Source organism: Schistocerca serialis, chromosome 7 (assembly GCF_023864345.2).
Source record: "Schistocerca serialis cubense isolate TAMUIC-IGC-003099 chromosome 7, iqSchSeri2.2, whole genome shotgun sequence".
NCBI lineage: Eukaryota > Metazoa > Arthropoda > Insecta > Orthoptera > Acrididae > Schistocerca > Schistocerca serialis.
The window spans coordinates 607,621,543-607,644,739 of record NC_064644.1 but is presented as its reverse complement, the minus strand read 5'-3'; the positions used below and the strand labels follow the sequence as shown (position 1 = coordinate 607,644,739).

Below are 23,197 nucleotides of genomic sequence, written 5' to 3'. Positions count from 1 at the left end.
GTGGAGCTGTAATGAATACTACCGTCCCTTCGCGTAGTTGCAGTCCCTTGTTTCCTTTTACTCTGCAGCTTGTGTCGTTCTCTAGGAATCTCATTTTACTGATGCTCACTCATCAACCCTTCGTGGGTACCATGCTCTCTGCTGGAACCAAGTCAGCCCTTTGAGGGCTACTGGTGGCGTTTTCACCTTGGTCTGTACTGACATTAGTACATGAATCCCCCTTCGTACCACAGTGGAAGCAGTTGCCATCTGCGTCTACTTTGACTCTGCGGTCACAGTTTTGTAATTTGTCTCTCCAGTTTTGCAATTTATGTCTCCTTCCTTCCAGGCCAACTACACCCGCTGCCATAACTGCCCTCCTTCTGCAACTTGCCCCTCCCTTTCTCCACCTTGGGTATTTTAATGTCCATCACCCTTTTTGAGGCAGTGCTTTTTGTCTAGTCGGTGGCTCATCATTTACCAATTTCATGTGGACCTGTGCCTTTTTAAGTATGGTTCCCTTACTCATATTAGTGCCTTCCTATGGCACTTGATCTGCCATTGATCCTTTGCTGAGTTCCCCATCCCTTCTTCCTTCCTTATACTGGTTCCCACATGATGACCTCAGCGATAGTTGCCATTGTTTCTCTCGTTCCCTTTCCACCTCTTGAGGCCATATTACTCCACTGGGCTTTCCATCTTGCTTATTGGCCTCTATATACCTCCCAGCTTGTGTTAACACTTTCTTCATTAGGTTGTATTGATGAAATCATTTGTGATCCGTCCAGTAAGATAATTTACGCCAATGACATTACCTTTGTCCACTTTGTGGACCTTGTTTGCTGCTGACCATTTCTGTGGTAGAGCATGCCCATTGCCACTGCCATCTGTGATTGCCATCATGCCATCCGACATCTCAAGCGGCACCTATCCTTCACTGGTTTCATTACCTTTAGACATCTTCAAGCCAAAGCCGATTGCTTAACAAAATGAGCAAGCAAATGTGTTGGGAATGCTTTATCTCCTCCCTAGGTTCTGCTTTCCCTTAGTCGCAGGTGTGTGCTACACTTCACACTCCATCCTGTGCCTTGCAATTCTAGATGGCCTTTGTACGGATCCATCAGTGAACTGAAGCTTCCCATTTATGTTTCACCCCTTATCAGGCAGAATCCAACAATGAACCTTTTGCTGAATGGGAACTTCTTCTGCCCACTCTTCTTCCCACAGTTCAGCCCCTGGTCCTGATTCCATCCACAACCAATTGCTTCAACACCTCAATCCTCCATGACGACAGTGTGTCATCCAGGTGTTTAACCATATTTGGCTCCAGAGCATTTTCCCCTTTCAATTTTTCCCAACAAGGATCTGTTGTCCCTTGCAAGTTATTTGAACAGATGGTGCCTCATTGGCTCAGTTGGGTCCTCAAATCTCGTGACCTTTTACCTCCATACCAGTGCGGCTTTCAAGAGGGACCGTCTCCAATTGATCATTTGCTTCAATTCGAAACTGCAGTTTGGCAGGTTTTTACTCAGCCCTGCTATCTTGTCGCAGTTTTCTGTGATATTTGTAAGGCCTATGACACAGCTTGGTGCCATCGTACACTACTTAGTTAGGCTCCATGAGTGGTGTCTTTGAGGCCCCCCTCCTGATTTGTATTCCCAGTTTCTGTCCCACCGCTCATTCAGAGTTTGAATTGGCACCATTCTCAGCTCTCTGCAGATCCAGGAGAATGGCATTCCTCAGGGCTCTGTATTAAGCATCCTTCTCTTTCTTGTCGCTATTAACGACGGACTTGTGGCCTCTGCTGGACCATTGGTCACCCCCTGCTCTGCATGTGGGTGAGTTTTATCTTTGGGCTAGCTTCCACTAGGTGGCCTCTGTGGAGCAACAGGGTGTCATCCTCCGGGGCTCCTGCACGGAGACTCGCATATGGTTTTTAATTCTCTCCCCTTAAGTTGAGGGTGTTGCATTTCTCTTGCCGTACTACAGTCCATCCTGATCTGGCACTCTACGTCAACACCCTCTACCTGACAATGATCCCCTAATTCTGTTCCTTGGTTCTTTTTGACAGCAAGTTTACTCAGTTGCCCCACATCTGCCTTCTGAATGTTGGCTGTTTCCCTAAACTCACTGTCCTTCACTTCTTTGCCAACATCTCTTGGGACACGGATCGTGCATCTCTTCTCTGCCTTTATCTGGAATTAGTTCTGTGTCATCCGGACTAAGTTAAGTCTCCACTGACAAGGGGCTCCAGACATCTTCCCCGAACTGCCCCCATTTCCTAAACCTCACCAATCCTTGTCTTTCACTGTTTTTCCTTTGTGTTCCATCCTTTTGCCAGGAGGAGCCACTGGCTCCAAAAGCTTGTACAGGGCTATTACAAATGATTGAAGCGATTTCATAAATTCACTGTAGCTCCATTTATCGACATATGGTCATGACACACTACAGATACGTAGAAAAACTCATAAAGTTTTGTTCGGCTGAAGCCGCACTTCAGGTTTCTGCCGCCAGAGCGCTCGAGAGCGCAGTGAGACAAAATGGCGACAGGAGCCGAGAAAGCGTATGTCGTGCTTGAAATGCACTCACATCAGTCAGTCATAACAGTCCAACGACACTTCAGGACGAAGTTCAACAAAGATCCACCAACTGCTAACTCCATTCGGCGATGGTATGCGCAGTTTAAAGCTTCTGGATGCCTCTGTAAGGGGAAATCAACGGGTCGGCCTGCAGTGAGCGAAGAAACGGTTGAACGCGTGCGGGCTAGTTTCACGCGTAGCCCGCCGAAGTCGACGAATAAAGTAAGCAGGGAGCTAAACGTACCACAGCCGACGGTTTGAAAAATCTTACAGAAAAGGCCTTACCGTTTACAATTGCTACAAGCCCTGACACCCGATGACAAAGTCAAATGCTTTGAATTTTCGGCGCGGTTGCAACAGCTCATGGAAGAGGATGCTTTCAGTGCGAAACTTGTTTTCAGTGATGAAGCAACATTTTTTCTTGATGGTGAAGTGAACTGACACAATGTGCGAATCTGGGCGGTAGAGAATCCTCACACATTCATGCACCAAATTCGCAATTCACCAAAAGTTAACGTGTTTTGTGCAATCTCACGGTTTAAAGTTTACGGCCCCTTTTTCTTCTGCGAAAAAAACGTTACAGGACACGTGTATCTGGACATGCTGGAAAATTGACTCATGCCACAACTGGAGACCGACAGCGCCGTCTTCATCTTTCAACAAGATGGTGCTCCACCGCACTTCCATCATGATGTTCGGCATTTCTTAAACAGGAGATTGGAAAACCGATGGATCGGTCGTGGTGGAGATCATGATCAGCAATTCATGTCATGGCCTCCACGCTCTCCCGACTTAACCCTTGCTTTCGAACTCATTGATGGGGACATGCTGCGCCGAGTGTGGGAGGAACTTGATTATCGACTTGATGTCTGCCGTATCACTAAAGGGGCACATATCGAACATTTGTCAATGCCTAAAAAAACTTTTTGAGTTTTTGTATGTGTGTGCAAAGCATTGTGAAAATATCTCAAATAATAAAGTTATTGTAGAGCTGTGAAATCGCTTCAATCATTTGTAATAACCCTGTATATTTCGATACCTTTATATGTGTGTTCCCCTGCCGTCACTTGGTGAGTAAATATATATTTTTTCCCCCATCCAGTTAGATTATATTTTCGAAAATGAAATTATTCAGTTTTTAATATTTATGTAAGTTGTTTTATGAATATTTCACATCAGAGAGTTTAATAATAGCAAGTTACCAGCCAAATCAGTTGGCTGTATGCAACATACAATACTGGTATTATAGATAGCTATTCGTCAGTGCCTTTTGTCTATATTTGGACATAGTTGTGCATTCGTTCTATCCTTCAGTGATATTAATGGGCTTGGCAATTCTTCTTATGGTAAGGTACAGGTAGGTAGGGGAATATAGGAGACCCATAACTTGTTATTGTGTAAGATGTTTATCTTTTGGCATTTTTCTGCTACATTGAATTTTGATCTGTAGCATGTGGTGCCATATTTGTTTTTTACTGCAAATAATATCTTGTTCATTTATGTGTAGATAATTTACATTTCTCCAATTAGTCCAGTGTACATGCACTCTTCCCATGTTATCACTGTGTAGCACTAGGGTAATGGTGAGCTCGCCGATCATTGTAGTTAGCTGGTGAGGATTCTGCAGCTTGCTACCCTTAAGAGTCGTCCATATTCATGGTGGGTATTATGTCGTAAGGTACTAACCATTGGCTGTTTTGACTTCCACAGCCTACCTTGCTATAAACTTTTTGTCAGGGACGGAAACACTTGAAACTGTTAATAAATTTTCAGATTCATTTTTCTGCAGTAATATCCTTTGTTTTGTTGTTGTTATCTGAATTGAATTTTTGAGCAGCCTGATGTGGTTGTTTCACATGGTCATTAAGTTCATTTATGTAGTAAACCTATGTACACACTCTTACACCACTGTAGGTAGGCTGTAAATTTGCCTGTAACATGTGTCATAAGGGGGTTATGCTTTGCCACACAGTGTTCATTGATGATGTATGCAGAAATAACTTACGCCACCCCTCAGTCCCTAAAACAACTTCATTCTGTCAAGACAATGTTGTACATGTTCATGCTCCTTCGTAGTGAAGTGTTTGCACTCCAAAGAACCTGTATCCTTTGTCTGGAGGTTTGATCCTGTAGCTCTTGCATATCTAATTTAGTGTTGTTAAGGAAGTTGCTTCCTGTATTTCATAGCAAGACATGGTTCCCATACCTTGGTATGGTCTTCTCTGAAAATGTGGAGCCGGCCAGTGTGGCCACGCGGTTAAAGGCGCTTCAGTCTGGAACCGCGCGACCGCTACGGTCGCAGGTTCGAATCTTGCCTCGGGCATGGATGTGTGTGATGTCCTTAGGTTAGTTAGGTTTAAGTAGTTCTAAGTTCTAGGGGACTGATGACCTCAGATGTTAAGTCCCATAGTGCTCAGAGCCATTTGCACCATTTTTTTTGAAAATGTGGAAATAACAGTTCTCTTTTCTTGCCATGTCTTGTGATTACTGCACACAGTGAATTTTCTTTGAAAATATAAGGTCAGGAATACCTTGAATTCTCAATTATTTGCAAGTAACTCCTGTGTGACTGTAATTACTTAGAGTTGTTAAAGCAAAGGATATGTGCAGATATTTCCTAATGGCTTAAAATTACTTCATTTGGTTCTGGCTGTTGTTGCAGTTGCTGTGAACAGACAACTGAAATGTGACATACAAGTATAAACAGTCCAAGCTTTGAGCATTTCACGAGCTATTTCTTTTGTTTCCTGCTACCTCTAAGCTTCATCCATCTTGAAAATGTTGTATGGGAAAAGTCATTATCTTGCTAATGTGATTTATATGCTACCAATAGTTCTGAACTATTCCTGAGAAGAGTTTGACTGTTTTGATGTTGCTGAGCTGTAGGTAACTAGAGATGGCTTCTGGCTTCACCCGGTCTGACTTCAGTCCTTCGTACAAAATTATGTTTTCCAAGTACCTCAAAAACTGCATTTAATATGTTGAGACATTCACTGTTATTCTGGCCAGTTGGTCATTATGCTCAGTTAGGGATGCTTCCAGTATGACTGCCATTGAAGTAAGTAAAGAACTTTTTCTCTTGTAACATTTTGATCCTAGATCTGCTGAGCTTTTGGAGTGTACAGAGCAATTTCTTTAATTACAAGGGCATTCTTTCATTATTACTGTAGATGTTGCACTGGAGACATTTTCCCTTCTTTCTCCTTACCTGGCGATAGCTTTTGCCCATACCTAACATGGATAAATATTTTGCTTGTGCACACTGCAGAGTATTTTGTCTGTTCTGTGTAATTGTTAAATGAATAAAGTCTTTGTGCAATTTTTCAAACAGTTGCCAGTTAGTATATGTCATTTTCACTTAACAGTTTGGTATTGTTTATTAAGTAGTATGATGAGAGGAAATCCTTCGACTAGTACTAGTCATTGATGAACATTTGTTTTATCTCTTTATGTGGCGCGTACTTTGCGATGTGTGTTGTTTAACAGGGCCAAATGCTTACAACCATCCCCTCAACCATGGATAACATTCTCAACTCATGTCTGGTATTGTTATATGTCAGCACATTTCCAGGTAAGTAGAATATATCGTGATAGGTGGTTTACAGCTATACAAAGGACACTCATCGCCTTCTCATTTACACACTCTTCTTGAGTAGCACTTCTTAGCTTTACAGTTGTCAATTTCTGAACTCTTACAATGTCTAATAACGGTCATAGCTTCCTGTTACGAGTTATGTGTGTCATCACAAGCCCTGGGGGGAGCATCGGTCCTGATTGACCATCGTTTCTTCCTCTGCCATTGGAGTAATTGGTTGTAGTATGTAGAGACGTTGGGTCAGCTCACTGCTCTCGTGGCTATTGTCAGTTTTCATGACTTGAAGTCACTGCTACTTCATTGAGTAGCTCTTCATTTGGCATCAAGAGGCTGAATGCATCCCGTTCAAGTCCACTCACACTCAGCTACTGGAGCAGACGTCATCAGTCATTACCTTGTTGAATTTTATTACCAAGTTGTCTAGCTCCACTTCTTCTTCAAGTATTTTACTGGTGTGTTGGGTAAATATAACACAGATACAACCAGTTGTCTCTGCATTTCCCTTTCATTGAAGTTTCTGTCATCTGTGAAATTCCTCATGAATCTCTTTTACTAGGTCATAATAGTGTTTGTAACACAACTTTGGGTGAACTTCCTGTCTGCTGCCACACTGTCTTGTAGTCTTCTCATGCCTGCCCTAATTTTGCGTACAGTCTCTATTCTTCTCATTTTTCTTGTTGTATGTTGATTTGTTGTCAAACTTCGACAGATTTTTTAGTTACTCTTTGTTTTACGTGTAAGTTCCTTCATTTAATCTATTCTGTTCTCTTTTTCAATCTGTACAGCCAGTTTAATTATTATTGAAACTTCACAGCAGATTAAAACTGTTTGCTGGAATAAGACTCGAACTCGGGACCTTTACCTTTTTCGAGTGAGTGCTCTAGTGACTGGGCTACCCAACCCCAATTCATGACCTGTCCTCACAGCTTTACTTTAGTCAGTAGCTCATCTGTACCTTCTAAACTTCACAAAAACTCTCCTGTGAAATTTGCAAATCTAGCACTCCTGGAAGAAAGAATACTGCAGAGACATGGCTTAGCCACAGCATTAGGATATTTCCATTATTTTTCCCCATGGTGCATTCCTTTCAGTCTCCAGTTTTGTACTGCTGTATGCAAGTTAATGCAACTACCACTCTTTGTGTAATTTCTGTGGATATTTTTTCTTTTTCTACCAATTGCTGTGACGTCTAATCAATCATCTTTCTCCATGTGCTTAGCTTTGGACATCTCTGCTGTGTAAATAGAAATGGCATGTAGGCAACCAATAAAATGGCAGGTCTGAGGGATTGCCGCATTATCAGGTGACATTTCTGGTGTTTACCTCATGTGTATTGCTCCTTGGAAACAAACAGTATGTAGACTATTTTGAAGTTTATCATTATGAATATGGAATGCTTATGGTGGATTAGTAGGAAATATTTTATTTGGTTTGATGTGGTATGCTTGCAGTCTTTTGCATCTTTATTGTTACATGGTGTTTTATTATATTTTAAGTAGACAGTCTTGGAAACTCCATAAGATCTTAAATCAACCTAAAGCATTCTGCAGTCAGTGTTGATTTGTTCCCTAGAGGAACATTCATCATACAGTATTAGCATAATCCACCACAGCAACGGCTGAGATCGCGAAAGAGCTTCCTGAGAACATCCGAGAAGCTCACCATTTCACGAGAGAAGGCAAGGCTGGAGTTATGGAAGAAGTCAACGCCTCACCTGCAGACGCCAGAAGCTGAAGAACTACCACCTGGACACAAAGAGAGCTGGCTGGTGTGGAAATCTTTAAACAGATTACGATCAGGAGTTGGACGATCCAGAGACAACCTGAAGAGATGGGGCTTCATAACAGAAGATTCGTCCTGTAATTGTGGACAAGAACAAACCACAAGCCATGTGCTCCAATGCATTTTGTGCCCTACATCCTGCACGAAGATTGGTCTCCTGCAAGCCACTCTAAGTGCCTTGGCAGTTGCAAAATACTGGGCACACATAATATAAATACAATTTGTGTGTGTGTGTCCATATATATAATAGAAAGAAACATTCCATATGGAAAAAATATATTTAAAAAATGCTGTGACTTACCAAGCGGGAAAGCGCTGGTAGATAGACACAATAAAAAACACACAAACACACACACAAATCTCAAGCTTTCGCAACCCACGGTTGCTTCATCAGGAAAGAGGGAAAGACGAAAGGATGTGGGTTTTAAAGGAGAGGGTAAGGAGTCATTCCAATCCCAGGAGCGGAAAGACTTACCTTAGGGGGCAAAAAAAGGGACAGGTATACACTCGCGCGCATACACACACATATCCATCCGCACATATAGAGACACAAGCAGCAATGTGTTTCGGCGGAGATATCAGTCGAGGCGGAAGTACAGAGGCAAAGATGTTGTTGAATGACAGGTGAGGTATGAGCGGCGGCAACTTGAAATAGCGGAGGTTGAGGCCTGGTGGGTAACGGGAAGAGAGGATATATTGAAGGGCAAGTTCCCATCTCCGGAGTTCGGATAGGTTGGTGTTAGTGGGAAGTATCCAGATAACCCGGACGGTGTAACACTGTGCCAAGATGTGCTGGCCGTGCACCAAGGCATGTTTAGCCACAGGGTGATCCTCATTACCAACAAACACTGTCTGCCTGTGTTCGTTCATGCGAACGGGCAGTTTGTAGCTGGTCATTCCCACATAGAAGGCTTCACAGTGTAGGCAGGTCAGTTGATAAATCATGTGGGTGCTTTCACACGTGGCTCTGCTTTTGATCGTGTACACCTTCCGGGTTACAGGTCTGGATTAGGTGGTGGTGGGAGGCTGCATGGGACAGGTTTTACACCGGAGGCAGTTACAAGGGTAGGAGTGAGAGGGTAGGGAAGGTAGGTTGGGGATTTTATAGGGATGAACCAAGAGGTTACGAAGGTTAGGTGGATGGTGGAAAGACACCCTTGGTGGTACAGGGGAAGATTTCATGAAGGATGGATCTCATTTCAGGGCAGGATTTGAGGAAGTCGTATCCCTGCTGAGAGCCACATTCAGAGTCTGATCCAGTCCCAGAAAGTATCCTGTCACAAGTGGGCACTTTTGGGGTTCTTCTGTGGGAGGTTCTGGGTTTGAGGGGGTGAGAAATTGGCTCTGGTTATTTGCTTCTGTACCAGGTCGGGAGGGTAGTTGCGGGATGCAAAAGCTGTTTTCAGGTTGTTGGTGTAATGGTTCAGGGATTCGGGACTGGAGCAGATTAGTTTGCCACAAAGACCTAAACTGTAGGGAAGGGACTGTTTGATATGGAATGGGTGGCAGATGTCATAATGGAGGTACTGGTGTTTGTTGGTGGGTTTGATGAGGACAGATGTTGACAGATGGAGGTCAGTGTCGAGGAAAGTGGCGTGGGATTTGGAGTAGGACCAGGTGAATCTGATGGAACCAAAGGAGTTGAGGTTGGAGAGGAAATTCTGGAGTTCTTCTTCACTGTGAGTCCAGATCATGAAGATGTCATCAATAAATCTGTACCAAACTTTGGGTTGGCAGGCCTGGGTAACCAAGAAGGCTTCCCAAAGTTTGGTACAGATTTATTGAAATGAACGGACACAGGCAGACAGTGTTTGTTGGTAATGAGGATCACCCTGTGGCTAAACATGCCTTGGTGCACGGTCAGCACATCTTGGCACAGTGTTACACCGTCCGGGTTATCTGGATACTTCCCACTGACACCAACCTATCAGAACTCCGGAGATGGGAACTTGCCCTTCAATATATCCTCTCTTCTCGTTACCCACCAGGCCTCAACCTCCGCTAATTTCAAGTTGCCGTCCCTCGTACATCACTTGTCACTCAACAACGTCTTTGCCTCTGTACTTCCGCCTTGACTGACATCTCTGCCCAAACTCTTTGCCTTTACATATGTCTGCTTGTGTCTGTATATGTGCGGATGGATATGTGTGTGTGGGCGAGTGTATACCTGTCCCTTTTTCCCCCTAAGGTAAGTCTTTCCGCTCCCGGGATTGGAATGACTCCTTACCCTCTCCCTTAAAACCCACATCCTTTCGTCTTTCCCTCTCCTTCCCTCTTTCCTGATGAAGCAACCATCTGTTGCGAAAGCTTGAGATTTGTGTGTGTGTTTGTGTGTTTTTTATTGTATCTATCTACCAGCTATGGCTACTGTAAATTTGTATGTTTCTGACTTGAGAATAAAAAAAAGCTGGTGGTTAGGTCCTTCATAAGTATTTTATTCACAGCTGCTCCTGCAATACAACTTTGGTAATTTGGAGTAAATCATGACAGGCTTTCTTAGTTATTTCTTTGCATAAATTGGTTTTCCAAGAATTCATTTAACTTCTGATGAGCCATGAGATGTAAATGATATTCACTTCATCAGTTCTGTAATATTTACACAGTGACTTGCATCCTCCCCGCACCCCCACCCCTTTTCCCTTCTTTTGGAGCTGCTTCAGTTTTATTCATATAAGCTTGCCTCATTCACGTTATGTTGCTGTTGGTCTGAGAACTCAGATGTAGATCAGCATACCAGGCATTGAATTTGCTGTATGATGGCTTCTGTCTAGCAGTTAGTTGCCGATGCCAGTTATTTTCTAGAGGGCTTGTTGCGTCACTGTGTCACGCACTTCCACTTTTCATTATGTTGGTCTTCAAGGAAAGTTTCAGAAGTTGCTTCTATCCTGTCCTGTTGTAATAACCATCACATATCCCACACTTGGTACCATTTAGGTTTCCCAGTGTCACATTAGCCACTAAATCTTTAAGATGGTACAACACCTTGGTTCAGGTATTTGGTTTTGGTTATTTAGTCATGCTCATACAGCCTGAACAAAAACTCCTAATAGCATATAGTAGTGTGATGCAATAATCTGTGGGATTTTGTGTGTGTGTGTGTGTGTGTGTGTGTGTGTGTGTGTGTGTATGTGTGTGTGTGTGTGTGTGCGGGGTCGGGGGGTTTGAGAGAGAGAGAGAGAGAGAGCTCACTTTCTTAGTAGGTTGCTGTGGTCCAGTTGCTCAAAAATGTTTCACTTGCCTGTTGTGGTTTGATGGAGCCGTTGGAGTATAATGATTAATTCTTTCAAGGTTCTTCCTGAAGTGATTTAGTACTTTGACCAGTGTAGTGGGAACATGTTCAGTTATTTGCGGTGTTTCAATCTTAACTGATCATTATTGGTTGTACATTTGTCTACAGGTAAGCTATACCTAGAACTGAAGCGCTACAGGGAAGCAGAGAGTATATACAAACAGCTGCTAATGCGGAATCCAGAAAACACATCATATTATATGAAGTTGCAGGAAGCACAGCAGCTGAAGGATCCTGATGATATTCTGCGTATGTTTGCTGGCTACCAAGAGCTTTTCCCTAGAGCACAGGCACCGAAGCGACTACCACTGAATTATGCTTCAGGTAAGACCTTGTTTTTCTTCCTTGAACTTCTTTGCAAATGACAGTCCTATAGAAAATATTTGGCAGACTATTTGTACAAACTCAGATTGTACATTTGTATCAGTAGTTGCTGTATGAAACACTTCTGTCATGAATTTACTAAAATGATTTTGTTGTCCCCTATATTTTGTTGGCTAGTAACATCATTGTCCAGTATGTAACATTGTCTACAGGTTTTTTTCCCTGGATATCCCAAAATTTATGTTTGGGGATGGGACTGGAAGATGAAAATAAATAAGTAAATAATAAATTTTTAACAGTCATCATGTAGGAAGTGGAGGGAGTGGGGAGGAGGGCGGGTGAGGGGATTATGCTAACAGAGGTTAACCCAGGCAGGAGAGCAGTGGATGAATGGATGTGTTGGGGAGCAAGTTCCCATCTCCAAAGTTTAGATGAACTGAAGAAGGAATATCTTGTTCTGTCTCTTTGTCCACTCTGATGATGCAATTTGAGGAGTAGCAAGTGGAATTTGAGCCAGCTGAATAAGGCATATATTCTTTTATAATCGATTGTTAAAGTCTCTAAGTTACAGAAGCAGCAGTCATGCGAACAATTGAGTAGATAGTTGTAGTGCTTTATTCGAAATGGTTCTAGTTAAATGAATCTGGCTTTTTTGGTATATTTCACTTTAGTGTAAGGAAATGTCGGGAAAGGGCAAAGAAGTCAGAAACAACAAGAAAAAGTCTAAATAGAATTCACTAGGCAAAATCAAACAATGGAAAATCCAAGGTGAAATAATGACAATATTATGAAAAGGGTAGATTGCTACTCCCCATCCAGTGGAGATGTTGAGTCACAGACAAGTGTGACAAAAAGACTGCTAAATAAGTTAGCTTAAGGCCAAAAGACCTCCTTCTGGAGTAGACAACGGCCAAAAGGCCTTCTTCTGGAGTTGACAACACACACACACACACACACACACACACACACACACACACAAAAAACTACTGCCAAGGACTGGTTGTTTAGCCTCAGCAGCCAGAGGCAGTGATAATGTGTGTGAGTATGTTGTCTAATTCACAAAAAGGCCTTATGGCTTATGGTTGAAATCTTACTTGGTTAGCAGTCTTTTTGTTCTGCCAGTCTGTGACTCAATTTCTCCACTATATGGTGAGTAGCAGTCTATCCTTTTCATAATAGAAGGAGAAGATTATATCATAATTAAACTTTTCAGGATTTTTTCATGGTGGCTCCATTAAGTTTCCTCAGAAACTAATCAGTAATCCAACATTGCATTAACTTCCATCATATTTCCTCCATCATGTAGATACAATGTTTGTCTCCTGCTACTGAATTTTTGTTGAGATAACATATCTGCTCCCATAATTATACTAGAAAAGGCACCACTGAATTTGTGCTGAACACATCTTGCGTATTTTTCAATCATTGGAACCTGAGTTACTAATAGGAAATAATTAAATGTTCATGTAGTGAAGAGAAAGTTTATAGAGGTGAGCAGTGTTATGTGAGCAAATTACATTTTTAGCTTTGTATATTTGTAATAGTGCTGCTAAGTTCACATCTTAAGAAGGATTATCAATTTATGTTGTTATAATTATCAGTGTAAATAGTTATGTAAAAATAGATTGCTCTGCCAAATGTCACCATGTACGTTTCTTTAAATTCTGTTTACAGGTTCAACATTCCGTACCATGGTAGACAAGTACCTAAGGCAAGGTCTGCATAAAGGAGTACCCCCTCTTTTTGTAGACCTAAGGTCACTTTATAAAGATCCAGAAAAGGTTGAGACCATCCATAAACTCGTCCTTCAATATGTGGATGCTTTAAAGGCTTATGGCCGATTCAGTGCACAAGGTACTTCAGTTTGCTTTCAGCTTTTCTAAGTTATTCACAGTTTGTGAAAATATGTGTGAAACAATCACACAGTAGATCTGTTCCCTAAAGTTTTCTAATGGTACAGAAAAATGTAAATTTATTTTAGGAAATAATTGCTACTGTAGAAATATAGTCTTTAATTCATCTTGAAGTCTGTTTGACAGTTTCATAATTCACTGTTCGATGATTGTATATGAGTTCAGTGGCTTCCTACAGCATAACCAGTTATGAAAAATTTCTTGGTAATTTAAGAGATCATTTCATATAAAGAAAGCTTAAACATAACACTATAGTTTTTAATGGAAATTCAGTGATACGGTTCGAGAAACTGATTACTTTGCAACAACTCTGACCACGACGTAGTCAGTATTGTGGTTGTAGGAAATCCATTGGTTTTATCAGACGTGCTTGTGGATTATATTGCATGGATGGTTCTTGCATTTTTCTTAACACTCTGCAAATAATGTAAACCGTGCGTGTGTGTGGGGGGGGGGGGGGGGGGCGGCATGTTCTATTTCCAGTTATAAAACTGTAAAGTATTATTATGTTAATTGTTTAGAATACATACTAATCTTCTCTTTGTCAGTTCTGTAACATGTCTGCATGTTCCACATATTAAGTTCACCATAAGCATATTGTGAACTATGTCTTCTAGAAAAGCAACTGATTGAAGTCTAGCGATGGTTGGGACTATGGACTTTAATTTAGGAAGAGCAGAGTTCAGATCTCAATTTTGTCATCCAGATTTAGGTTTCCTGTTGATTCAGTTGAATGTAGGGATGGTTCCCGTGTAAAGAGTGCGGTTGATTCCTTTTTGCTGTCCATGTCCATCCTGGGCCTGTGTTCTGTTTCCAATGACTTTGTCACTCGTTGGATGTTAAACCATAATTTTTCTCCTGCTATCCTTGCAAAAAGTTTGCTCCCATATATTAGAAAATTTACATTTGTGTGTTAACAGAGGTGCGATTTACAGTTTCTTCTTCTTCTTCTTCTTTTTTTTTAATAAGTTTTGTTCCCTTCTGTGCCAGAGTTAAGTTCACTCAAGTGTACACAAATCTTTAGTCCTTCTAGCATTAAATTTGAATACTGTGGACAGGATAGATTGCTACTCACTGTATAGAGGAGATGCTGTGTCACAGACAAGCACAACGAAATGACTACTATACATTTAAGCTTACAGGCAAAACGCCTTCTTCGAAAATGGAAAAATAAAATCTCACACACACACACACACACACACACACACACACACACACACACACATATCTGATATCCATTGTTTTAGTATTATATTTGTGTATCGTACTGCGATTCACAAACTGGTATGATTTTAGCAAACAAATTTCATCAGTGATCAAATGTATTGTGAGACCATTTGGATGAGCATGTGTGAACCGTATAAAAATTGTAATCAGTTTGTTTAATATAGTGAATACCTTTTCCCAAATGCAATTTTGTTCCAAAATAGAATCATATACGACAATAATGAATGAAATCTTTTAATTTAATGATATGTATGCCCTCAAAAGACTCCAACATTATTCTGGTAACAAAAATAGCTGAACCAAGTAATTTTAACAGATTTTTATTTATTCCCTTTCTTTCACTCAGTTGATAATCATAGCTGAACAACCTTAACCAGTAAGTTAACTTTGCTAATCATTAATATATTACTTAAAAAGTTAACTTTGTTGAACATTAAAGTGTTACTGTACACGAGATTTACTGGAAGCTGAAGTTAATTGGTAACTTGTAATACTAAATTTTATGTTGTGGGTACAGAGAAATGAGCAATGAATGAAACACATTATGTTGCTTAAATAAAAAGTTTTTGGTTGAAAATGTTTAGTTAGGATATCGAAGATAAAGAAAAAATAGTTTAATCATTCAGTTTTATGATTATTTAGGTATCAACATTAAATCATGGTAGAGTCAACATACAGAAGAGTAAGACAGTATCTGATCATCAGCAATGCGTCTACCCAATGTTCTCGTCAAAACTGAATACCTGGGGTTGAAAGTTTATATCAGCTTCTCAAATGACTTTGATTTGATGGTATGTAAAGGAATCAAGTTCGTAACAACAAAGTTTACTATGCATTGGTCCACACTACCTTGAGACACACCTCTGCCAGTTGCTGCAATGCTGAGAGACTCTCAAATGCTTCTCTATCATTTTCTTTTAACCAGATTACTGCTACTGGCTCCACAGTCAATATCTGAATGCCCAAGATCGATTTTTCTTTTAGGCTTTCCTCGACCGGATTTTGCCTTTACTGTTTCTTCAGACTGTACATATGGCACCTCATGTGCTCTCCTTAGGTGTAGTTTCAAATTTTTAAGGCTCAAAGCATCAGTCCTAATTGTTGGGTGTTTTTTTTTTTTAAAAAAAAAAGGAAAGCACAGTTTGCAGTTGAAAAGTATTCGTTCTCCCGAACTGGATACAAAATTAACATAATCAGTTAAATTCACCCACAGACACCTATAATCTGATTCTGTGATGTAGTTTCCACAGCCAGTCCACTAACGGAAGGTAATGCTTTTTTCCAAACTCGGTAAACTAACAATAATAAATGGCCAACACCTATTGTTTCTTATTCGTACTTCATTTAGTTAGACCAATCGTGTCATCTTGGCACAGCCAGTCATCTGCATGACCGGTACTTGTCAGAACATGATTTATGTGGGTGGCAATGCACTATTTTTCCCATAAATAGCAGGTACCTAACCAACAATTAATGGATTCAATGTTAATGGAAGTTAAAGAGTTCCTTGTCGTTTTTCAAAATTAACTTAAAAGTTAGTCTGTTACTTGAAAAGTTAGCTTTGTTAATTAATGAATAAAGCTTTTGTGACCACTATGTTTTTAGCAGTACATGTGCCTCAGAACTTGCAGCTGCATATCATAACATATTTGCTCTACCTTTTTTGTACACTACTTTAGTCAAGCAAGGTTATATTATTAACAGAGCAAATCTGGTTTACCCAAGTTCTTCAGAATTTAAAGAGAGCATGTTCGTGTAAAAGCTCTGTAATAACTGTCACAAAAATGTAATTTACTATTTGTTTTTTAGAAGCTGCTTTGCATGATTTGAGAATTTTTGCTGCACCAGTACCCTCTGTATCAATAAAAAAAAGTGAACACTCTAACAAATGTTTTGGTTAGCATGAATGGCTTGGATAAGTTGGAAATTTTGTCAGATTTTGGAATGTGTTCATAGGGGACAGACTGACCACAATTTATGAAGAGTACTTTTCACAGAGAGAGCTTGCAATATCATATTTATTCCACATTTTGAAAATTACATCACATTAATAGTATATTTACATACATGTACGCACTTTACATACCATAGGGCCACTATTTGCAACACTTTTTCTCTACAACTAGTGTACAGAAAAAAATGTATCTTGCATCTAGGTTTGAGAATCAGTTATCCAGATATAACACTCGAAAGTAGTTTTAGTATCCCTTTGCTTTGTGCCTGAGCTTTAACAGTGTTTCAGCTATTCCGTATAGTTTAAGAGAGAGAATTTCTGAGTATAAATCTGGTAATGTAATGAGTACAGTTCATGACAACCCCTCGCTTGATCTTTTTCCCCAGTGCCGGGCTGGCTGATGGCTGCATAGTACAGTTCTGTTATTACAGCATAATGACTATGCATCAAATACCATGCAAAGTAGTAATGCCATAATTAAGATGTCAATAATGATGTGGTATGGCTAAATTTATCACAGGTATGCAGCCTCCAAAGGTGATGAATGTTCACTGTGAGTTTTTCGAACTGTTCTTAGAACACATGTGATGGTTATGTTCATTGTTATCTTGAAAGATGCCATTCTCATTTGTCAAAAATTGAAACATTGTCTAACAGATACAGTGTGTACAGAGATCATAAAACCAGATGACATCTGATAATCTGTAGGAGCAATAGAAGTGAGTTATTGCAATATAAACATAATCCAAACTATAAAATGGTACCACGTGCCTGTGGTTTATGCTAGTCAGTGAAATTTCTGCCCACAGAGTGGAATAAAAGCCATGACATAACCAGCCCAGTTATTTTTGATTACAAGTTGGGCATTTGAAATACTTGTTCAAGAAGTGGTGGTGTTTTTACAAAGTTTCATGAAGCGTAGATGGTGATATGTGATTTCTCAGATGTACTTCATCTGTGCATGGTGATATGTAGATTAGCAGGTATAGTACACACATCCAAGGAAATGTTATCATGTTGATTGCTGTTTTATTGGATGATCATGTGCTTCACAATGTCGTGTTTGTAACTATGCTGCAATCATTAAATCTCATATTCTTGCTGACTGCTAGTCTCTACATCTACATCTACATCTGTACTCCGCAAGCCACCTGACGGTGTGTGGCGGAGGGTACCTTGAGTACCTCTATCGGTTCTCCCTTCTATTCCAGTCTTGTTTTGTTCGTGGAAAGAAGGATTGTCGGTATGCTTCTGTTTGGGCTCTAATCTCTCTCATTTTATCCTCATGGTCTCTTCGCGAGATATACATAGGAGGGAGCAATATACTGCTTGACTCTTCGGTGAAGGTATGTTCTCGAAACTTTAACAAAAGCCTGTACCGAGCTACTGAGCGTCTCTCCTGCAGAGTCTTCCACTGGAGTTTATCTATCATCTCCGTAACGCTTTCACGATTACTAAATGATCCGGTAACGAAGCGCGCTGCTCTCCGTTGGATCTTCTCTATCTCTTCTATCAACCCTATCTGGTACGGATCCCACACTGCTGAGCAGTATTCAAGCAGTGGGTGAACAAGCGTACTGTAACCTACTTCCTTTGTTTTCGGATTGCATTTCCTTAGGATTCTTCCAATGAATCTCAGTCTGGCATCTGCTTTACCAACGATCAAATTAATATGATCATTCCATTTTAAATCATTCCTAATGCGTACTCCCAGATAATGTATGGAATTAACTGCTTCCAGATGCTGACCTGCTATTTTGTAGCTAAATGATAAGGGATATATCTTTCTGTGTATTTGCAGCACATTACACTTGTCTACATTGAGATTCAGTTGCCATTCCCTGCACCATTCAATTCGCTGCAGATCCTCCTGCATTTCAATACAATTTTCCATTGTTACAAACTCTCGATATACCACAGCATCATCCGCAAAAAGCCTCAGCGAACTTCCAATGTCATCTACAAGGTCATTTATGTATATTGTGAATAGCAATGGTCCTACGACACTCCCCTGCAGCACACCTGAAATCACTCTTACTTCGGAAGACTTCTCTCCATTGAGAATGACATGCTTCGTTCTGTTAACTAGGCCTTTACAAATGTCTGCTTGTGTCTGTGTATGTGCGGATGGATATGTGTTTGTGTGCGCGAGTGTATACCTGTCCTTTTTGCCCCCTAAGGTAAGTCTTTCCGCTCCCGGGATTGGAATGACTCCTTACCCTCTCCCTTAAAACCCACATCCTTTCGTCTTTCCCTCTCCTTCCCTCTTTCCTGATGAAGCAACTGTTTGTTGCGAAAGCTTGAATTTTGTGTGTATGTTTGTGTTTGTTTGTGTGTCTATCGACCTGCCAGCGCTTTTGTTTGGTAACTCTCATCATCTTTGTTTTTAGATATACATTCATTTTTATATACACTCCTGGAAATTGAAATAAGAACACCGTGAATTCATTGTCCCAGGAAGGGGAAACTTTATTGACACATTCCTGGGGTCAGATACATCACATGATCACACTGACAGAACCACAGGCACATAGACACAGGCAACAGAGCATGCACAATGTCGGCACTAGTACAGTGTATATCCACCTTTCGCAGCAATGCAGGCTGCTGTTCTCCCATGGAGACGATCGTAGAGATGCTGGATGTAGTCCTGTGGAACGGCTTGCCATGCCATTTCCACCTGGCGCCTCAGTTGGACCAGCGTTCTTGCTGGACGTGCAGACCGCGTGAGACGACGCTTCATCCAGTCCCAAACATGCTCAAGGGGGGACAGATCCGCAGATCTTGCTGGCCAGGGTAGTTGACTTACACCTTCTAGAGCACGTTGGGTGGCACGGGATACATGCGGACGTGCATTGTCCTGTTGGAACAGCAAGTTCCCTTGCCGGTCTAGGAATGGTAGAACGATGGGTTCGATGACGGTTTGGATGTACCGTGCACTATTCAGTGTCCCCTCGACGATCACCAGTGGTGTACGGCCAGTGTAGGAGATCGCTCCCCACACCATGATGCCGGGTGTTGGCCCTGTGTGACTCGGTCGTATGCAGTCCTGATTGTGGCACTCACCTGCACGGCGCCAAACACGCATACGACCATCATTGGCACCAAGGCAGAAGCGACTCTCATCGCTGAAGACGACACGTCTCCATTCGTCCCTCCATTCACGCCTGTCGCGACACCACTGGAGGCGGGCTGCACGATGTTGGGGCGTGAGCGGAAGACGGCCTAACGGTGTGCGGGACCGTAGCCCAGCTTCATGGAGACGGTTGCGAATGGTCCTCGCCGATACCCCAGGAGCAACAGTGTCCCTAATTTGCTGGGAAGTGGCGGTGCGGTCCCCTACGGCACTGCGTAGGATCCTATGGTCTTGGCGTGCATCCGTGCGTCGCTGCGGTCCGGTCCCAGGTCGACGGGCACGTGCACCTTCCGCCGACCACTGGCGACAACATCGATGTACTGTGGAGACCTCATGCCCCACGTGTTGAGCAATTCGGCGGTACGTCCACCCGGCCTCCCGCATGCCCACTATACGCCCTCGCTCAAAGTCCGTCAACTGCACATACGGTTCACGTCCACGCTGTCGCGGCATGCTACCAGTGTTAAAGACTGCGATGGAGCCCCGTATGCCACGGCAAACTGGCTGACACTGACGGCGGCGGTGCACAAATGCTGCGCAGCTAGCGCCATTCGACGGCCAACACCGCGGTTCCTGGTGTGTCCGCTGTGCCGTGCGTGTGATCATTGCTTGTACAGCCCTCTCGCAGTGTCCGGAGCAAGTATGGTGGGTCTGACACACCGGTGTCAATGTGTTCTTTTTTCCATTTCCAGGAGTGTACATATAGATTTTAATGTACATGACGGCTTCAGTTTCGTTTATGAGCAGCATTTAAAGCGAGTTTTACTTCCGAGCCTTTCGTCTGCTTTCGTGTAAGCATGACGCGCAATATGTAGTGCCAGCACTGCAACTGGTAGCCGTGCCTTGTCCCCCCCCCCCCTCCCCCCGCAACAGCTCCTCTCCCTTCGCCAGCCTATGCTTGCTTCCTCCTCTCCCCACACTCCCTTCACAACTCTGCCATCTTACAGTTAACACACTGTACACAAAATGAAGGCAACAAAAGAACACACATTGCGCACACACCACAAGCCAGAAACTACTGGATTCTTTCGCACAAGATGTGATTTGACTTCACATATTGAATTACCATCATCACAGAGATCAGCTTACAGTAGGTAAACTTCATATGACGTGATGTGAAACCGAACTTTTTGAAGGCAGCATAAGGGGTGGTGTTTTTACAAATGAAGTTTTGTGAAGCATGGATGGTGAAGTGATTTCTCAGGTGTATTCCATCTGTCCATGGTGATGTGTAGATTAGGATTTATAATACACACATCCGAGGAAATGCTATCACATTGCAAATGTTGCAACTTGTTCTAGAGATAAATAAATATAATAGTTTGGTTTAAAGGCTTTCTGTAGCAGAAGCAAAGTTTCAGATTGAGATACAGAAGTACGTGGATTTGAATCCCGTCGAATGATAATATTTACTTATTTTTAAATCTTTATCAAAATAACTATTATTATTTTTGGTTAATTAGTTTCAGCATATAGTTTTTATTTTTAATCTTTGTCATTTTTAATCTTTGTCATATCGTTTTCATCATTGTGTGACTCTTATTCACTCTTACTTTTCTTCGTGTCATACTTTTTTGATTTGGAATCTGTCTGTGTCACATATAACCTGTAAATGAGTTCCAGCCAGGACTGCCATCAGTCAGTATTGCATCAGCGCGCATAGAAAAAGTGACATCTTATAGTTTCCTTTCAGTGCTGGAACTGAATTTTTTCTGTTGTGAGTTTGCTCGCACAGGTCAGCTTTAATTGCTATCAGCAAAGCGAGCATGATTAACAGCTCTGCTACAGGTCACTGACCGCTGCGCACATCAACAGGTTGTGATTAGGACAGGACTCGCGTGTGAATTCAGGGCTACAGAATTTGTTGTCTGCAGCAGTTCAGTGATTAGTCATTTAAAATCTGCTGCTGACAAAGCACCTCGTGTTCTAATCATACCTAATGGCCGCAGCTTACAACATTGCTCCATATTACATGAACAGCATTTTAGCACTAGTCAAGTGATCGACTGTGCTTGTGTGTCGCCTTCAACCAAGCGGTAACCAATATGGCAATACTGCAGTGCCAGGTGATAGACATCAGCTATCAAGCAATTTTAAATGGAACATGGGTTTGCACTATATTTTTATTGTTGCTATAGTCTGATAATATTACACAATTTGTGTCTTTCATTGTAGATGTTGCAGAAAATCTTCCTAAGGAGCCTGCTTCAGCCCTTTTATGGGCATACTATTACTTAGCCCAGCATTATGACTTTTTAGGGGACACAGAAAGGGCACTTTATTACATTGATGCTGCCATTGACCATACACCTACTCTTATAGAACTTTTTGTAACAAAAGGTCGGATTTACAAGGTAAGTCTTTGTATATGTATTTGACCCTTTTATTAATAGATGAATGATTTAGAAACCATGTGACACACTACTTGAAAATCAGCATGAAACATGGGTCTGTTAAAAACAAGTAATAGAAATAAAATTTCTGACAAAATGTAAGATGTGTTCTGTTACTATTGATCATTAGAGATTTGCATAGCTTGTGGAAGTTTCATTCCGGATACATAATTCTAATTTTACTCAAGCAGAAGTAAAATAATTTGTTGGTTTTGTGACACCCTTATTATTATATTTCACTTTTCAGTGTTCTACTGGTTTCAGTGTTAATCACGTAACATAATAACAGTAGTGTATGTTCTTTTATACATGTATTGCTCGACTGCTTATTGTGTCTGATTCAGTCAGTTTTCCTCTTGGTGTTACAGTAAAAATATATAAGTTCTCCGAACAGAGTAAGCATCTTTATTTTGACATTAGATTTGGGGGAGGGGGGGGGGGGGGGGGGGGAAGACAGGTAGTGACAGCTTCTACGCCTTGGATTCTCCAATAAAGTTCTTTACTCTATTCTTCTGTGTAAATGTCGTCAGAATAAGAGCAAAACTGTCGCTCATCGTTTGATCATTTCTCGCATTAGTTTCTTGAGCAATATATCTTTACAACCCTCCCAATCTCTTTGATTTTTTTCGTACACACACAAATACTTGAATACAGTTTATTAATTGAACTGCTATTATAGTCGAATAAAGAAATGACATTAAATTAGCAGTTATTTTTATTCTTATGCTACCAGCCACTTCATTTATCTTATATTTAACACATTGTAGTGCATTTAGAGCATGTTTTACTCAGCATGTGGTATCAGTCACAACAATGGAGCACAGCTTCATGATAGCAGAAAACAACTATAGATTTCTGGCCACATACTACCTGCTGCCTCCCCCCAAATACCCACATAGCCACTCCAGCACAAGGACAGTGAACAAAACACTCCTAGACTAGTTTCAACTAAGACTGTTTATCTTTAAGTAACATCTTTATACATAAACACAACTGTGATCGCATTTAAGTTGCATTTGAGCAGTA

General features: G+C 41.4%; 1 protein-coding gene across 1 annotated transcript in view; it reads left to right on the top strand.

The window, feature by feature from the left end:
* The window catches only part of LOC126412683 (N-alpha-acetyltransferase 15, NatA auxiliary subunit), a 282,849-nt gene that overhangs the window by 23,480 nt on the left and 236,172 nt on the right, over nt 1-23,197 (top strand). Inside the window, exons 6-8 of the mRNA XM_050082390.1 lie at nt 11,333-11,548; nt 13,223-13,402; nt 21,954-22,132. Of these exons, the coding sequence (XP_049938347.1) occupies nt 11,333-11,548; nt 13,223-13,402; nt 21,954-22,132 (575 nt within the window). The remainder of the gene's footprint in view (nt 1-11,332; nt 11,549-13,222; nt 13,403-21,953; nt 22,133-23,197) is intronic.